Source organism: Tupaia chinensis, unplaced genomic scaffold (genome assembly GCF_000334495.1).
Source record: "Tupaia chinensis unplaced genomic scaffold, TupChi_1.0 Scaffold145916_1, whole genome shotgun sequence".
Lineage (NCBI taxonomy): Eukaryota > Metazoa > Chordata > Mammalia > Scandentia > Tupaiidae > Tupaia > Tupaia belangeri.
The window spans coordinates 2,365,301-2,385,505 of record NW_006205774.1 but is presented as its reverse complement, the minus strand read 5'-3'; the positions used below and the strand labels follow the sequence as shown (position 1 = coordinate 2,385,505).

Genomic DNA, 20,205 nt, shown 5'->3' with positions numbered 1-20,205 from the left:
AGTAGGGTCTTGTTCTATTTGCAGTTCTTTCTTTTTTTTTTTTTTTTTTTCTTTGTTTGGAGAGGTTCTTGCTATAGGTTGTATGCGCTCACCAGAGACAGAAAGTGAGAATCACCCCCTAGGGGGATGGCCAATTTGCAGCAATCCCTTCTCCTCCATTCTCCTCTCAGGATCTTGGGCATGCACGCACATGTGCCCAGCATGAGTTTAAGTCACCGGGTCCAGGAATCGAACTATAGTCGACTACATGGGAGTCCAGAAACATAGCCATTACGCTAACTGCTGGTCCCTGCAGTGCTTTCATAGCCTACTAGAGCTATCGGTCTTTCTCATGAATACCTAATTCCATCATTTATTTCCTTGACTATCACTTGGCTGCTCAATTTCCTTTAGGTGACATAAAACTACTGATCTTCAAAGCTAAGTCAGAAAAGGAGATGCTAATTTTGGCTGTACTTTTGGGGCATTCAGTTTTGGAGTCCTGAGCTGCCAGGTCAGAAAACTGGCTACTCCAGACTACCAGACTGTGAGAAAATCCAGTCCCCATGAGCAAATCATGTGTAGGGACTCCAGATGAAGGGTCAATCACCAACCAGTATCAACTACCAAACATAAGAGTAACCATGCCTCAAGATGATTCTATCAGATCTATCGGATCATCTCCAATCATTGAGTCACCCTAAGTGAAAACCCAGATATCATGAGGCAGAGATAAGGCAACTCTATAATGCCTGGTTTGAATTCTGGCCCACAGAAACTATGCATGCAATAACACAGTTCTTTTGCATTGCTAAACTTTGGAGTCATATTTTATGCAGCAACAGTAAATGGAAAAAATTATCACATGCAGAAGTGGAGTGCTAACATAGATAGTAAAGATAGAGAACAAGAGATTTGCTTTGGAGCGGAGGGGTGAAAAGAAGCCAAACGTACATGAGGATGCTAAGAAGCCTTACAAGCTGTCAGTGAGGCTTGGAAGAAATAAGGACAATATTACTGGAAATGGGAGAAAATACAACCCTTACGACTATTTATTGTGACAAAAAGTTTATTATGATGCAATAGTAACCAGGGTATGTTGGCTATCTAATACACACTTTGTCTCTTATAAATGTTTGCCAAATAAAATCTAAAAAAAAAAGTCAAGTTATCACATTTCTGGTATTTATACACTGAGCCAAAGTGGGAAGGAAGAGACTTCTGAGAAATTACAATGAAAATTATAATAAATGAAGGCTTTGTCCTTCTGCTTTCTAATTCTCTTCAGAAACATTAGCCATTAAGGAAACACTTTCTTCCTGTTTAAGGACTACTACATGTCAACATGCAGCAATAGGGGGATTGCTGGAGTAAGGTCTGCTTTGTGTAAACTACTCATGAAGCAATGCAAAGCAGAAAATAAAAACTAACATGCAGCATATATGAAAATATTATTTTTCTCTTCAAAGAGCAATATATATAAGATACACAATATATCTGTTTTTAAGTAAATCATTCACAATTAATGTTTAAGAATTAACTCTGTTCAGGCAGAAAGTAATGATAGACATATTCATATAACTACATGTATTCCAAAATAGAGACTTTAGTAACTGATGCTTGGATGAAAGAAGCAATGGAGAACATCCAATTAGTTCTAATTAGCCCTGCCAGGGGATTACTTTCTAGGTAAGATTACCTTATAATGAGGTGATTAACCTCTCTGGCAAGAGTTCAGGATAGACTTACTCTATACTTAATATGTCTTATAAAAAAGTATTACAACAAGGGTTCTCAAAATTGCTCCCAGGGATAATTTCTACAGATTCAATTGATTCTATTCCAGAAGAACCAATTGGCACTTTCATTATATTGATACAGTGAATCCTAATGCATCTAGATATCAGAAATCAGATCTCTAAACATAATTAACTAACATATATGACATTGTCTGTCTGTATTAACATACATATCAAAAATAACAATTAGAGTAATCAGTCCCAAATGCAAGCCTATAGATTATCCATAAACATTAAAGAAAAAAAATTGTCATTAATATTGGTCAAAGTTACAGGCTCATTCCTCAAAGTATGCTGTCAGTTGTCTAATTAGAGGATCTCCTCTATCCCCAGAACATGACTGGATTTTAACAAAGTTAGAGAGACAAATGATAAACACAAAAACGATAGGAGCTTTATTGTTTTTAGAGAAAACTCTTAATAATTTAGGGATAGAGTTCTTGGAAGGTATACCTTTAACTGCTATATGAGCTTCCTTCCAATTTCTTCCCTTTAAATGGGAAGGGGATTAAGTTCTCTTTAAACGTATTATGAACTAACTGAAGTTATAAAACGTGATGATCTAAAACAAGTATGATCTAATACACATTTGCTTTCAGCTTATAAGAGCCACTGGATCTGGGACTCAAACCATGGTCAGCCATGTGGGAATCCAGTGCCTTAATCAACATACCACCTACTGGCTCCAATTTACTTTATATTTTATTCTGATAAATATTTCTCAAAAGTTTCCATATAGGTGTGGATGCTATAATAATGAGTAGAATTTGTTTCCTAGAACTGCTTTCTTACTGTTTAGTGCTCTTTCCTGAAAGGAAATACTCAAACTTGGATTGTTCTTGTAATTTTGCAGACCTCTCTGAATTAACTATTGTTACTTCCCAAATCTTTTTCTTTTATTCTTTATTTTTTTAAGAAGTGAGTGTATATAAAACTTGTGCGCAGATCACATGAAAATTAATGTAAAGTAATAATAAAACTCTAGGGATAGAAAGACAAAATCAAGGATAAAATATTTAAGAATTTGTGCATAGAAATTATGGTAATAAAATGTAAGTGTCTTGCAAATAGAAACTAGATATATATTTATCTAAATTAGAGAATACATAAGCACTCTACTTTGGCATATAACCATTAAAACTAAATGGTTGTTCTAATTTGGAAGCCCTAAAACATACCCTTCCTTCTGTATGGTTAAAATGTAGGATTTTCCTCTAGTTTATATTTTTTGGCAAGTCTATCATTATTTACAATTTCTCTGCAATTCTAGGTTCAGTTTCCTTATTTTCCTTAGTCTAAAGATTCAATATCTGACTGGATGCTATTCATAAAAATGCAGATTCTTAGTAAATAGCTGCACAACAAATAACCAAGAAAAACAATGGCAGATAAGTAATATTTTATCCAAACTTCAGGGCCTTCATTAATCATTTTATTACTTGACTGATGTGGCAAAAGTAAAGAAAAAAAAGAGTAAGAGAATAAGAAATTTGTAGTGAAAAAGGAAGAGAAGAAGTGAGAGGCAAAAAAGAAAGAAAAAAGATAATGAATTTCTTCCTTGTTTCACCTCTAGTCCCCTATGCCTATGGACTGTCTTATAGGCACGCCTTAGAACTGTCTGGGTGTAGCAGTCAGTGCTCTGGCTTAATGATGCAAGAAACAATGTAGGAACTTTTTGGTGAATTGAAGCCTCTTGCATCAGTGTGTACATTACTCTGACTCATTTAATCATACACATTTCTACCTGATCAGATCAAACACAAAATTGAAAGAAGTCTCAACACACAAACTACGAATAGAAAAGCATAGTTAGTATAGAACGGCATAGTTAGTAAACTGTGTTGAAAGTCTCACATTAGAAATACATGTATAGTAAAAGATATGTAATTTTAAAAGGGTTACACAAAATAGTATAAAAGTGGAAGCTCTCAGCAAATATATATATCTATAAATATAAATATTTAGGCCACAAACATATATTCATTATAAATATATTAGAAAATATGTAGATATATAAATATAGATATATATTCATATATGTGTACATACATATATAAATCTATGTTTTATTATCTGCTTACCTTTTAATGTATTTACATACTACATGGCCTGTATGAATGCAATAGTTTAGTCATCTGGAAAAATTGTCTCAATAAAGAGAAGCAAGCCAGACTATGAAAGAGAGACATTGTATGTCCCCACTTAATATATACCGAATGCTCTCACTCTGGCAGAAACTGAAAGACTGGAAGATATAAAAGCATAGAGAACAATTGTGGACACTATAGAGAGTTGGGGAGGAGGGTGAGAAATGGGACATGGTGAGATCAAGGGAATCAATGGGAAAAAGAAGCAAAACATGTAAGGGACACAAAAATGGAAAATTATCTGTTGATAACATGTATAATAATACCTTTAACTACACTAACATAGAGTGTATTTATGCTGGGAAATTTCATTTTACAAGCTGTAGTGATATACAGTGGTTGAATGTATAAAAAATAAAGAGTAAATATGTAGAAAGAAAAAATAATAATGCTTGCACACAAAAATTCCAAAAAAGTTACTTAAAGGACATAATTAAATAATGACTCTAAGTTAGAATGAAAAATGTGTATGGTACTAGTACACAGGAAATTTAGACATAAAAGAGCTTTGGGACATGGAATTCTCAAGTATATACTTTCAACCAAAAGATCTTATCTGGTGTAAATATTTCTAGTGAATATAGATGTCATTCTAAATACCAAAAATGGCAAATGTTAAACTTTTAATATTAATAATACCACTTGTCTAGTTGGTTTATAAAAGGTGGCATCATTTACACAAAGTGAAAGTATGCCTTGAAACATAATTTGTTTTTAAATTGCCAAAGGCAAAGGGTGCAGCACTTGCTGAGAGACTGAGAGACAGAGAGGGAGGCAAAGCAAGAAAGCACCCCTTGTGGGACATGATCTGCCACCAGCCTTTTCCATTTCTCCCTCCTATCAGGATTTTGAGCATGGATAAACATGCACCTGGTACGTTTTTCAAGTCACCATGTCCAAGACTTGAATCACAGTCAGTCATGTGGGATCTAGCCATATGTCTCAACAAAGATAATGTAATACAGACTTTTTTTTCCCCTTTTCTTTCTGACAGAGAGAGAGGGAACGAGAGACAGAAACAGGTATCTTTGAGAGGACTTTGCCTTGTCATGATCTTCCTGCCTCAGCCTTCCATTTATCTAGGACTACAGATGCATGTAACTGTGCTTAAAATGTTCAGGTCGGCCTAGGATCCGAACCTATGCCCCTTATGTGGCTTCCAGCCTCTCATGCAGGGGTGCTACTTGCGTGCTGCATGGCTGAACCCTTTTGTTGTTTTTTAATGGAAAGCAAATGTCAATAATTTATGTGTCAATTTTCTACATATTAAAAAGTATTGTAGGACTGTTTTCATGGGGCAGTAGTATTATACCACTAAGAAAACCCTGAAATCCACACGGCAGCTGGAGAAAGGGGATTGCAGCATGACCAGATCCTGTGGAGGGTGCTCCCCCCTCACTTACATATATATATGCATGCACATGCTCTATCATGAATAAAGTAAGAAAATATTAAAAAGTACTATAAATAAAATTAATATACAAAATAATATTTAAAAGTTCTAAAGAAAATATAAATTTTATAAACATGGTTTTGCAATGATACATACTAAAATCCTTCAGAAAAAAATAGAAATCTTTTATATTTTATTTGTTATGTCATGCCAGGTTCAAAACTATATGTATGAAAATATATATCACAGAAGTCATTGGGAGACATTTTTCAACTGGCTTTTATTAAACATACTTTTAAAATTTTTACAGAAGGTGAGGATTAAAACGCATATAACTATATCATCACAATATAAGATGGAATTTTAACATTGTTTTGGACCTCCAAAACTTTATTTTATTACATTTGGAGGAATAACTTCTCAATGATATAAACTAAAAATATTTGGTTGTTGGCAAAAAAAAGAAAATAACAGATATTTGGTTGTGATACAGCATTTTTCTGTTTTTACTGAAACATCATTTTACCTTCCCATTTTATTTCAGAATTTCAATGGGATCTTTTCTGTTTGATTATTTTTGTCTGTGGTCTTCCCTTTGTGTCTTCAACATCAAGGTAGAAAGTAAAAAAAAATAAAAAAGGTAGACTGGATTTCTTTTTTTCTAAACATGGAAATTGTAATAGTGTAGAATATATAGAAAATGAGGACTTCCAAGTTAAGAACAGATATGCATAATTACATAATTCAAAATGAAAAACACAGGGGTGGGAGCAGCAGATGCCTAATGGTTATGTTGCTGGACTCCCACATAGTTGACTGTCGTTTGAGTCCTGGACCTGGTGGGGCTTGAAAAGCAGCAAGTATGTGTGCATGTTGGCCAAGTTCGGGAGAGGAGAATGGAGGAGAAGGGATTGCAGCATGGCCATCTCTCCTCAGGGGTGATTTCTTCTGTCTCTCTGGAGAGTGCAGGAGCCTTAGAGTAAAAATCTCTCTTAAAACAAAAACGAAACCATATGGGTCTAAATTTGACATTTCAAAATCAGTAAGAATAATCTATAAGCTATTTTGACTAGTAAAAATATTTGCTTCGGTCAAATGTCTCTACATGTTAATAGCATGTAGGCAATGCTGAATTTGACTGGCTTTAGCGTATAGTTTAATATCACAAGTTATCCAGCTCACAAAATAACCATAACTCTCTCTCTCTCTCCATATATATATGTATATACACAGAGAGATACTTTATACTACCTTTGGTTTAAAACCATCATCAGATAAATATTGATAATTGGTTGATAACTACATATAGCTTACTTTAAAAAGTCACTAGTAAGAAGCAACAAATTAATTTTAAAGATACATTATTCACTAGCAAGACACAGAGCTCAAGGTTTTAGAATTTGTTTTGCATTGCTTGTTCCTGCAGGGTAGATACAATGAAATTTGAGAAAACAAAAAGACATTATTAAACCCTGAGAGATCATTTTGTAGAATTAAGACTTAATCTAGCATACTGGAACTCTAATTTTGCTATTACATATTTTATACCATGAAAGGCATGAACTATAAAAGTAGTAAGATATTTGGAAGCCAGATATACCATAAAATAATAAACAATTTAATGAATACGTATATCTTCAGTGCTCATTATGTTCTCCACACTGTGTACACACAAAACCTCAGAGAGGAACATCTATTCCGTGATTTCATAAAGCCTATTGTTAAGGAAATAAATGTCAAAAACACTTCAAGGAATAATGAGTGTGATTCTGTAGGCATAGACTAATTTCCTAAATGCATGTATGATATTAATTCCTTAAGTAACTTGAAGAGTATAAATTCTCTTAAAATGAGGACTTATTAATATAGTAATACCAAATCATCAGTCTGATAATACCAACTTGTCAGCTTTCTTTGTTTTTCCTTCTTCAGGTTTCTGCCATGGGGCACATGCACTCTCCAAAGAGAGACAGATAGGGAAAGTGAGTAATCACTTCACAGAGGGGATGGCCACGCCCTAATCCCTTCTCCGCTCTTCTTTGCGTATTTTGGGTCCACCCACCCGGTATGATTTTCAGGCTGTTGGGTCTAGGACTTGAAAGGTGGTTGGCCATGTGGGAATCCAGTGCCTTCACTACCACACCACCTGCTGGCCCCTGATTCTTCTCCTCACATATTTTGAATGAGATATTTTGACATAGCTGATATTACTATAGAGAGTTTTTTTCATGATAGCAATGAATGGAAGTGAGGAGAGAGTGAGAAAGCAACCGTGACAGGTAGCATGATACCAGAATCCCCTCCCCTGGTCTTTCCACTCATCAAGATCTCAGGCAAGCTTACAGGCACCCCGCGTATTCCAGGCTGGGGATTTTAGTGGGTAGGTATGTGGGTTCCATCAGCACAGCTTCAGTATGTTACTTACTACACCACCAGCCTGGGCCTCAGTAGATAGATTCTGAGTTAAACTGCCTAATGGAACTTTACACACCGTCAGTCTTCTTCTTCTTTTTTTTCTTTTTTCTCTTTTAAGAGAGAGATTTTTGCCATAGGGCACGTATGCTTGATGGAGAGACAGAAAATGAGAAATCACCCCCACCCGGTGTGGGAGAGGGATGGCCACTCCACAATTCCTTCTCTTCCATTCTCCCCTTGGGATCTTGGGTGCCCACTGACATGTGTGGGGAGTCCCAAATTGCCAAAACCAGAGACTCAAACCTCACTCAGCCACATGGGAGTCTAGCAACACAACCATTATGCCATCTACTGGTCCCATCAACTTCAGTCTTCTACTTGTAGATTTCTTCAGTTAAAGTACAAAGTGGTATAGAAATGGACTATCTACCTTTGAACAGGAGGCTGAGAAAACTATTTGTCTTATTTAGGAAGTTAGAGACCAGAAACGTTCAAATAAAGAAGTGTGAGCTTAATAGCATCATAGTAATCACTGACCATCATAACTTGCTTGCTAACTCCTTTTAGTTTCTTCCAGAAAAATGTTTTAGGTGTTAGATAATAAGAATTTGAATGGATTCTCTGAAAACCTGCTGTGCCTAGAATGTTGAGAACTCTAAGACCATCAATATTTTCTGCTAAGTAGTTTCATTTTACATTTTACTTGCAAGTGTTTGTCTATGTTGCATGGTTTTACTCACCCAACACAGTTTTACATTTTTTTCCCCAAATTATTGTAAGCCTTAATAATCATCACTTTAATAGCTGCATATTTTGGGGTGTCAATGAACAACTATTAATATCATTTTTTGAAAAAGGCAAGAGCTTAGATCCTTTATATAAATAGAAGCTGCAGAGAGATGATTTATGTGAATTATGAGAGCACAAACATGATTGTATATAGTAACAGTGAATTATATAAATATTCTAAATATCAGTTTTATGTGAAAAATTGTTTTAAATCATAGTAGCATAAATTCTTTAAAGATTATATTGTCTTGTGTCTAAAGGCCAGAATTCTATTTAAATTCAGTTTTATAGAAGACTATACTAAAGTTCAGAAAGTCGAATAACACGCTTTCTTTTAAGAGTTAATTTAGATTTATATCAAAATTTGGAAAAAAATATAATATAAACCTTTCAACTGGTACCTCTCTAATGCACCGGAAAAATCATTACCTTTCCAGTTCTTTCAATTTCTGTCATAAGAAGCATGGAGAGCAGAACTATATATTTTGGTAATTAATTTCCTTAAGATAATGTTAGAAACATCATGTTCCTTAAAATATAAATGAATGTCAAGGTGAGCATGCTAGACGATAATATTAATGGCATATGATTTATTGTGACAAGAGAGCTGATCTGAAAAACCATTATTAGGAGTACTTAAAAAAATCCATTTGTAAATTCTTGAAAATATGAAAGCATGATATGGCTGAGCCTGTTTCAGTATTAAAATATGAGAAGTTGTCCTTGCAAATATCAAATTGCTGAAGTACAATATGTCTTCCTTAGAAATTTATCAGAAAAATCCCCATATCCTAAATATGTTGCATCACAGATTAGGGAATGGCCTAAAGGCTTGGAATTCTAAGTGAGGAAAATGTATAAAACTATAGAATGAACTGTGCATCCCTAATTGACTTGGTAATATATGGAAACTTGTGGCTAGCTGTATTTTAAATATAGTCAGTCAATAGTACACTAAGCATCTACCATAGACCTAGTGTTTTTCGATCTCATAATTAAAACATATGACCTCAAAGGCATTCCCTATGTTATTATTTCAAGTTCAATGTTTCCTGTAACCTCTTTGTAAGCAAGGTTTACTCAGGAGTCAGATTTACAAAGCAATTTCAATAGGTGTAGTTTCAGACCTTATGAAAACTTTGGGACATATGAATGCATCGTTGTAAATTACATTTCACTATACGCTGGGCAGTGAGGAATGTTAGTAGTGCTATTGATAATTAAAAGTTACATAGATATATGTAAATAACAGAAGTCTTTATTTCTTAGGAGAATTAAAATTATTCTGCAGTAAGGAATTCATTAGCCTCTGACACTTGAGAGAGAAACGTAAGTTGTCATATTTGATTATCACATAAATATAATGATGTACCTAATTTTCTTTTTGTCCCTCCATCTCCTTGATTACCCCACCTTCCCCTTTGGGACAGTAATGTCTCATAGATTATTAAACTTTTTTCCTGTTTATTTATTAAAATTTTTAATGGCATATATATATATATATATATATATATATATATATTATATGTAAATCATTTATTTATTTTTAATCTGCTATAGGGAGCGTGCACTCACCTAAGAAAGACAGAAAGGGAGAAAGTGAGAAAGTATTTCCCAGGGGAGCTGGCTATGCTGCAATCCCTTCTCCACTCTCCTCTTGGGATTTTGAGCACACACATGGGCATCTAGAGTTCTGTTCAAGCCACAGGGCCCAGGACTTGAACCAAGCACTTGGCCATGTGAGAGATACAGTTGCCTTAGTTATCGTGCTGGCCCTCTCTTAAAATTCCTGAAGGGCACACTGCATGCTGCATTTTCTAAACCACTTTTTAATTTGCTTAGAACCCCTCTTACTATATAAACTCCTAAGTGCTTCATGGAATGCTATTTGGGAAAGCATAGACTATGCTATTTTATAATGTGGTATGTTGTACATTAATAGCTTTATTCATTTACAGGATATTCAAGGTATATTATCAAGTGCTGAAATCTATAAATATAATTTCACTAGTATAGCCATTTATTTCCATATATTTTATGAACTGAAACTAAATCATGTAAAAGGAAATGCTGCTTTATCCTAGATACAGAGAAAACTTACTCTTGTAAATTTTTAAGTAGATTATTACTTTCACTTTCATCTTATAATGCACCTGCAACCCAATTCAAACAGTAACAAAAAGTATAAGAAATAAAAAGTCATCGCAACCACTTGGTTCCCTTCTTTAGTAACAATCAGACTTATAAGATGTTTATGAATCCTTCTAAAGTTATTATGTGTACACATAAATATCCATACATATGCATTTTAAAATTTTTTTGAAAATAAAATGATCGTTTTTTAAATGATGAGAATAAAAGCAAAACACAATAGTATGGCTCAAGATCAGTTGAGTAAGAAGCAACTCAAGGCTATACCCAAGATAGATATTAGAAATAACTGTTTTACTTAAACATTTAAATGGGTAAATTTAATGGAAAAAAGAAAAACACCTCAGATATGACCTCACTAATTATAGAACTTTTCTCTGTGATGTTTCTATAAAGTTGTATACTTGATTATATAATCTAGAAAATTTTAAGATCTAAATTTGAATTTTTTTATATCTCAATTATGAAAAAAAGTTTTTAACAGTGATTTTGATTATAAAGGAAATCATGTCAGTGTGCTAGAATTTAATATAATTAAACTAAACATCAGAATTTCCTGGGGCAGTACTTTAATAAATGATCTGCAGCATTCATGGCAAGATATTGGCTTAGTCAATATGGAGATAATGAGCCTTTGACTTTGAGTATTAGCATTTAAATCACCCAAATATTTATACGAAGTCCGATTATAATTCTGTAACTTCGTAAAATGAATAGAGTAGAAATGGATATAACTGAAGCAAACAATTATTCACTCTTTCTGCCCTATTTTTCCAGAAGATTGGGATGGAGAGAGACAATTTCCTTCTAGAGCGGGGAAAATTACAGAGTCAAAGGTTTTCCCATTTCCCTGCAAAGACCAATGTCCAAATTTTGGAGAGAAAGATGTTTCCTTATTGACGTTACGAAAAATGTAATTTCGTTCATCAAGGCTTTTCTCTTTAAAGAGAAAAAAACTTATAAATATAGTTTATATTGGCATTGATATTTTCTGGTTTACTTTGCATTTACTTGAGGCTAGGATGGGCCTCAAAGTCCTAAAATTAGAGGATTTCCAGATGACACCCATGTAGCATACAGTTCCTCGGCATTATTAATTCAGAGCCTGTGTTTTTTTGTGACATTAAAGATGATCGCCACTCATGTGTTAAGGCATGCAAAGACTTTCCAGTGTGTCTTAATACACTATTATTTTCATGTTATCCTTGACATTTTTAACTGCACATAACAATGAATAGGAATGACCACATTATAGTCCCATTAAAACCCAGGAAGAAAAATTCAATTCATTTACATTTTCACCTTAATATTTACACACATAGTGGCCTCATGCAGGCATTATATGTAAAAATGTATTATACCACACGTGACGCTTTTATGACATACTTCATCAACAGCAACCATAATTATAATTTAATCACTTGGCACCTTACCTACTGTTGAATTTCTCTGGGTGTTTTTCTCTCATGATGTGGAATCTGTGTGCAATGGAGGCATCCTGCAGCAAGAAAATAGAACACAAAAATAGGCAGTTTAAGATCCTATTATTGTGCAGAAATACAGATTAAATTACTATTAATAATTAATACAAATTGTAATTTTTTTTCTTTAGAGAGATTTCTGCTATAGAGTGTGTGTGCTCGCCAGAGAGACAGAAAGAGAGAAATCCCCCCCCCCCCAGGGCAGACGGCCACACTGCAATCCCTTCTCCATTCTACTCTTGGGACTTTGGACATGCATGCACATGAGCCCAGCATGAGGTTTAAGGACTCGAGCCACTGTTTATTCTGTGGGAGTCCAGTAACATAACCATTATGTCATCTGCTGGTCTCAAAATTTAATAATACTTTTAAATTAATTTCTTCCCAATATCATTGCCAAGATATTGTGTTCTTCTAATTCAATGCATACATCTGGTAGACCTGTTAAACAAAAGCAGAGGAATATAAATCAAGTAATAAGAATGAAAGATCAATACTAGTTACCAATAGGAAAAATATCATTGAACTTATGCAAAAATGAATAATCCACATAAATTTTTGTGTGTGATGTATGTAATAATTTTTTATTGGTTACTTGACATAGTTAAATCTAGGAACTGATCTCAATTTAGTTTATATATCTCTTTTAAGAACTGGTTTTGGCTTCAGGCTTGAAGTGTGTTTAAGATAGCACATCAGAGCATAAACAGCAAATAGCAGTTCAATGTATTCTTGAAGAAGAGTTAGAAGGAAGACCTAACTGGAGAAATGATGAAGTAAAGATATTGCTAGTCCTTTAAAAATGTGGGTAAAAATAAAGTGTGAGGAGGCATATTGAGCACAGGCAAGTGTAATATTTGATTTGAGAGGTGCTTATTGTATCTTACATGTGTAATTAATAGCTGGTTATACCACAAGCAACTTTCTAACATATTTTATCTTGGTTAATAAAGAAAAGCAAAGGGGAGAAAAATTCATTTTTGGAGAACCGGTGAAAAGTATAACTTGGCTCTGAGACCCCCAAATAAATCAGTTCTGAACCCCAATAAATGCTTTTTACATTTAGGAAATCCATTCAGAATTTCCCTGTGAGACAGAAATCATACTGAATGTATGAGAATGTTGTAATAGTGTGATTCAAGATTTCTAAATGCAGACAGCTCCAACTTTAAACAGTTAAACCCTATTTTTCCTAGTACAGAGACATTTTCCCATTCTTCATTCACACATGATTAGCTTCTCAAATGAGAAACTGATATATTTACCAGTCTTCGGAATAGAAAAGGGCTATTGTTGTGATTAACTGTTAATTTTGTTTTATAGTGAACCTAAGAGAAAAAGAATAACCAAACACAAAGGAAATAAAGAAGTTGTGTATGTGAGAGGATCTTGAAAACACTAATCAAGGATTAAAAGTCTAATGAATGAAATGAAAAGACTAATGTGCTTACTCATGCATAACAAAGCAGAGCTCAACCAGAGAGGGACCAATGCCCGCTGCAGATGGCGGAGAGTGGGTTGGCTGTTTCTTTGCAAGAGATGGCTCACTACAATTTTGTCTATACTGTAAAAATTTTATGTGACTGAATTACTCCGCAAATAAAAAGGACACAACTGTATAGACAGATGTGTACAGAGACAACACTTACAATAAAGGTTACAGGAAAAAAAAAAAAAAACCCTCTATGGTTTGATATTGTAAGGTATAATTTTGTTCCATACGCAAAGTCAACTTCTTGGTTTGAGAGGAAGTGAGAATATAAAGATGGTTCACTTTTATTGGCCCAATAGCTTTCAAATTTAGTTACAGTTTCTCTTTTACTTACTTAAAATAGCTATTATTAAGTAAGGAACATATTATATTTGAGACTGTGAAGTATTCTTACTCTGGTATTAAGTTATAAAAAATAAAAACAAAAAACCTATACTGGCTACTTGGGGTTATGTAAGTGGCATGATCATTAATTATTTTAAGAAAAGCATTTATTTCAACTTTACTCTATCTCTCTGTAAATTTATAAAACCATCTAATTAAAAGCATACATCCAGTAGATCTGTTTAAAAAAAGCAAAGGAATATGAATCAAGTACTAAGATTGAGAGATCAATATTGGTTACCAATGTGGGAAAAAAAAAGTCATTGAATTTATTTCTGCTTGGATTATTTGTTTTTGCTAACTTGGGGAAACTGACGTTTAATAAAAATAGATTGGCTCCTATAATTTTCCTTACAAGTGTCTATTTTTATGACAACTAATTGCTCCCTTGTTTTAAATTTTTATTTAAAGAGAGATTTTTGCTATCAAATTTTAAAGCACCATAAATAAGGATAGAGAATGAGAACAAAAAGAGGAGAGGAGAGAGTGATATCAAGGAAACATTTGAGTAGACTGGACTATCACTGAGAAAACTCCTAGAATTACACAACTCCAAATAGCTTAGGAAAAATTTAACATTAGTCTTGTCTCCAAGATACTCAGGCAACGGACCATTGAGTCAAAAGAGGGAAAAAATAAAAACTAGTGCACAACACTGGCAGGCCTTTTTCTTGAGTTGAATGGATTCCACTACAAAAAGAGCTGGCTTTGCTGACTACAGGATTGATAAGGAACAATGACAGCAGGTGTTCATTTGGATGAGAATTCAGACCAAATTCACACGGGACCCTGTCCCTTTGGCATAACCCCAAGGGGCTTATAAGAGTACTGCCAAATGCTGCAAACTTATCCAGCAGCCATATTTCAGAGATACGTAAGAATATCTAAAGAGACACCAGATTAGAAAAACCTAAACTGTCATTTTTTAAAATAAATTTTACCCCTTCTGTATTTATGTATTGCAGGTTATAGGGAACAGAAATTAAATCAGTATCATTTTCATATCCAAAACACAGAAACTAAATTCAGACTTTCCACTTCCAGACTTTGAGCAAATTATTTATTACGGAGAGTCACGGCTTTCTTATCTTTTATCTTTTTTCTTTCTTTCTTTCTTCTTCTTTTTATTTTACTTATTTATATTTTTTGAGAGTTTTTTTGCTATAGAGCAAGTGAGCTCCCCAGAGAGACAGAAAGTGAGAAATCATCCCCCAGGGGGATGGCCACACCACAATCCCTTCTCCTCCATTCTCCTTTTTGGATCTTGGGCATGCATGCTCATACCCCTGGCATGAGTTTAAGTCACCACCTCAGTCAGTCAGTGGCTGTAGGAGTCCAGCAACATAGCCATTATGCCAACTGCTGGTCCCAACTTTCATAACTTTTTAAATGAATTATTTATTTATTCATTCATTTATTTTAGTTTAACCAGAGAGAGACAGAGAGTGAGAGGGAAAGTGAGAAAGTAAGCCACCAGTTCTGGAACTCGAACCATGTGGTTGGCCAAGTGGGAATGTCTGGCACCTTCACCACCACACCACCTGCCAGTCCCACAGCTTTCTTATATTTAAAACATGGGTACTTGGGACCAGCAGTTGGCGTAACGGCTATGTTGTTGAATCCCCATGTAGTCAACCGAGTCCTGGACCTGGTGGCTTAAACTCACACTGGGCGCATGTACATGTGTACCCAGGTTCCCAAGAGGAGAATGGAAAAGGGATTGCGGCATGGCCATACACCCTGGGGGGTGATTTCTCGCTTTCTCTCTTTGTCTTTCTGGCGAGCACTCGCACCTGATAGCAAAAACCTCTCCAAAATAAAATAAAATAAAATAAAATAAAGCAGGGGTATTGATACTCTTAAAAGTGTTGTCATAGAGATTTAATGAGATGATCCTGTTTAACAATTGGAACAATTTTTTTATAGCTAGGATGTTCCTATTTTTTTCCATGTGCATTTACATACATTGATCAATATATACAGATACACATACATGGAAGAATCAGCATTTTAGCCATATCTGTCTCAAATACTATGTCAACAGTATTTTTTTTGAGTATTTTTTGCATTTTCAATTGAGCTTAGGGAGGTATGCTTGCCAGAGAGAGGCATGTAGATGAGAAGGAAGTGAGAGAGAAATTATCCCCCTGAGGGGATGCCCAGACTGCAATACTTTGACTTCCATTCTCCTCTTGGGATTTGGGGCACTCAAGCACACAGGCACCCAGTGTATTATCCAATATACCAGGCTTGCACAGTGGGCCATGTGGAATCCAGCCACCTTAACCACTATTCCACCTGGCTGGTCCTATTTTACTCTTTTAATAATAAAATTACCCTAAACATCAAAGTTGCATTTTGGAGTATTAATATAAAAAATTTGCTGTGTGTGTGTATCATAAAATTTTAAATCAAGAGAATATTCTGTAAGTGCTGAGATATATTGTTGAAAAAAAAAAATATATATAGCGATTTTCAAGCTGTCAGCTTCAGAACTTGAACTGCAGTCTGCAATGTGGGAATCCAGCACTTTAATCACCATGCCACCTTCTGGCCCCCATTGTATTGTATTCTGTAAAATACATGAGCCTATATTTTGTTATAGAGCAAATTCTCCTAAGATGAGGGTTCTAATGATCAATAATTTTTAATGGATTTAAAATAGGTCTACCTAAATATTGTCTTAATGTACATATGATGCATATAGATTATGACTTTTCTGACAACCCAATATTTCTTTTATTCCACTTAAAGAAAACTTCTCTCAAAATCATTTTTTTTCAGAGATTTTTGCTATAGGGTACATGCATGAACCCACTGGAGAGACAGAGAGAAAGAAGTCATCCCCTGGGGGAGATGGTCATGCTACAATTCATTAGTCTTTATCCTCCTCTTGGGGATTTTGGGCACTTACACAAATGTATTCAGCATGAATTTCAAGCTGCTAGGGCCAGGAATCGAACAGCAGTGAGCTATGTGAGAGGACAGCAATGTAACCACTATGCCACCTGCTGGTCCCCTCTCTATGATGTTTTTATAAAACCTATGAAATAAGGTGTTTTTTTTTTTATTATTTGACCATTGCACCAAATGAAATGTCTTCTCAAATTCATCCTATTACAGGACAGAATATAAACTTAGTCATTTACAAAGGAGTATCATTGAAAGAATTATTTCAATATGCCAATATACAATTTAAAATTAGAATTTGATATAACTTTTATTTTGGAAAAATAAATGCCAATGTCTCCCTGTATACAATCTTCATGTTTTCTTTTGCTTTTGTTTTTATTTTTACTCGATAGAAAAAAAAAAAGAACTTTTTAGCAAATTTCTGAGTTTTTTGCTATAGGGCAGGTACGCTCACCAGAGAGACAGAGAGACAGAAAGCAAGAAATCATCCCCCAGGGGGGATGGCCACATCATAATCCCTTCTTCTCCATTCTCATCTCGGGATCTTGGGCATGCACGCACATGTGCCCGGCATGAGTTTAAGCCACCAGGTCCAGGAATCGAACCACAGTTGACTACATTGGATTCCAGTGACAGAGCCATTATGTTAACTGCTGGTCCCGAAATTTGCTAAAAAGTTTTAAGAGGTGGTTTTTGGTACTCCATTTGTTGAACACAATATTAATTTCCAGTGATATTTTTTCTCTTTTGAAGTAATATTAAATACAGAAGATTCACCATTTTAATTATAGTTCAAATGATTTTTGACAAAAATGTACATTGCCCACCATCTTTTTTTTATTTGTTTTAGAGAATTATTTTTCATTTCATTTTATTTATTTATTTATCTTAACTTGTCAGAGAGGGACAGAGCAAGAGAAAGGGTGAAAGTGAGAAAGGAAGCCACCAGGACTCAATCCGTGGTCAGCCATGTTGGGAGTCCAGCGCCCTTAACCACCATGCCATCTTTTTATATGCTTTTGTTTATTCATATTTTATCTTATAATATTCTAGATGTTTATTCATGTATATTAATCTGACTGGGTTCAAGAGGCCCTAGAACTAAAATGTACTTAACATTTGTTTACTTAGCATTGTCAACAGGATACCTTTCCTTTTTGTGTCTATTAAATGTTTTTTCCCTGATGCCCTCTCTTTGACTCCCTTCTACCCACCATCTCCCATGTGGTCTAGAATCTACAGTTGATATTTTACCTTGAAAAGTTTACAAACATTTCAACACTGCCATTTATATTTGGTGTTTTTGTTTTGTTTTTGTTTTTAATTTTTGCCAGTAGGTACAAGTACTTACGAGAGAGAGAGAGAGAGAGAGAGACAGGTGAAAATCACCCCCTGCCCTTTGGATATGCTCATACGACAGCCCCTTTTTTTCTATTTCCCTGTCTTGTCAGGATTTGGGGGATACACATGCAGGCAGGCACCCAGCATGTTTTCAAAATGTCAGGGCCAGGATTCGAACATTGGTTGAATGATAGATGCAGGATCTGGCTCCTGTTTAACTGTGTTTATAATTGTGCTCTGGCACTGGCCCTATTTTCCAAACATAAAATAAGACTGTTATGGGGCCAGCAGGTGGCGTGGTGGTACGGTGCTGGACTCCACAGTGGCCAGCCACAGGTCGAGTTCTGGACCTGAGGGCTTGCTTTCTCACTTTCTCAATTTCACACTTTGCCTCTTTCTCTCCCTCGCTTTCTCTCTCCATCTCTCTCTCTGGTGAGTGCACATGTCCTTTAGCAAATTAAAAAACAATAATAAATAAAATTAAATAATTCTTTAAGAAAAATAAAAAATATTAATAATATCCAATTTGCTTATAAAGATCTCATGTTCTAACAGCTGGAAGACAGTTCAAAGCTGTGCTGGGCATGTAAAAAGTAAGAAAACAGATATTAGCTGTTGTTACTATTAAAATCTGTTTATGATTCTGAGACTCATATTCTCTCTTTCAGTTTATTGATTTAGCAAATTAAAAAAATTCCATAGCCCTTGAGATGAAGTTCTTGGGGAAAACTTTTGCTTTTGCATCTAAATTTTGTGGATTTTAGAACGTTTATACTATTCATGTATGATAAATTTTATTAACACAACCAAAAAGGTCAGGAAAAGCACAATCTAATTAAATTTCACTTAAATATTCTGCAATACCACATCTGAATATTGACTCAGTAAGGATAAATTTAACACCACAAAGAGTATGTCAATTCAGGTTATATTTCTCACCAAATAAACTATAAAGATGGTTTTCAAAGCTCTGCTAGATTTTGACCTTCCAGATAGGAGATTGTGGTTTCTATAATACATTTCCCTTATCAATAAACAATCTTTGCTCTCCTGACAATCTTTACTTGAATGTACTATTTAAGTCACTACTTTTACCTGTTCATTTTTTTTTTTTTTTTTGGAGAGGTTTTTGCTACAGGGCACGTGTGCTCACCAGATGGACAGAGAGAGACAGAGAGACAGAAAGCGAGAAATCACCCCTCAGGGGGATGGCCACGTGGCAATCCCTTCTCCTCCATTTTCCTCTCAGGATCTTGGGCACGCACCCAGTGTGAGTGTAAGCCACCGGGTCCGGGACTCGAACCGCAATTGACTATGTGGGAGTCCAAAGACATAGCCATTACACTAACTGCTGCCCCCCCATTGATATTTTAACAAAATTACCACAATGAGATTATTTCACAGATTTTTGTCAGATATGGGTATCTGCTGTGCTAGCTTAATGAAGAGAGTGTGCAGGTTTACTTCCTTATTTTTTTCTAATTGTCAGAGCTGCATACATTCTTAAGTAAGACAGAGATACTGACAGATAAAAAGCATACTCTTTATATAACAGACACAGAGGTCAGTACCCACGTAGCAAAAGAAAAAATGTAGAATAAAAGTAAAGATCAATGCTTGTATAGTTTCAGAATGGTAAGTGCTTTAATTAGCCTAGTGACAAAATTCAATTTGCCCAAACCCTGACATACACCTAAACATCTTAAAAGAGACTGTATAGGACAGAGGACGCCTAGCAAGAGAAATCCAGGACATTCCCTCTCGCAGACCAAGTGAGGCCCCTGTGACAGCACCCTGCTTTGGGTTTGCAGACGAAGACCTTAGTTAACCTGATGGAAAGACACTCCCTCATGCCTGACAAGGGACAGGTCAACACCCTCATATGTAAAGCTTAGATTAGGAAAAGTCTAGAAGAGCGGGA

General features: G+C 35.0%; 1 protein-coding gene across 1 annotated transcript in view; it reads right to left on the bottom strand.

The window, feature by feature from the left end:
- The window catches only part of DGKB (diacylglycerol kinase beta), an 881,803-nt gene that overhangs the window by 387,406 nt on the left and 474,192 nt on the right, over window positions 1–20,205 (bottom strand). Inside the window, exon 21 of the mRNA XM_006168687.3 lies at window positions 12,107–12,171. Within this exon, the coding sequence (XP_006168749.1) occupies window positions 12,107–12,171 (65 nt within the window). The remainder of the gene's footprint in view (window positions 1–12,106; window positions 12,172–20,205) is intronic.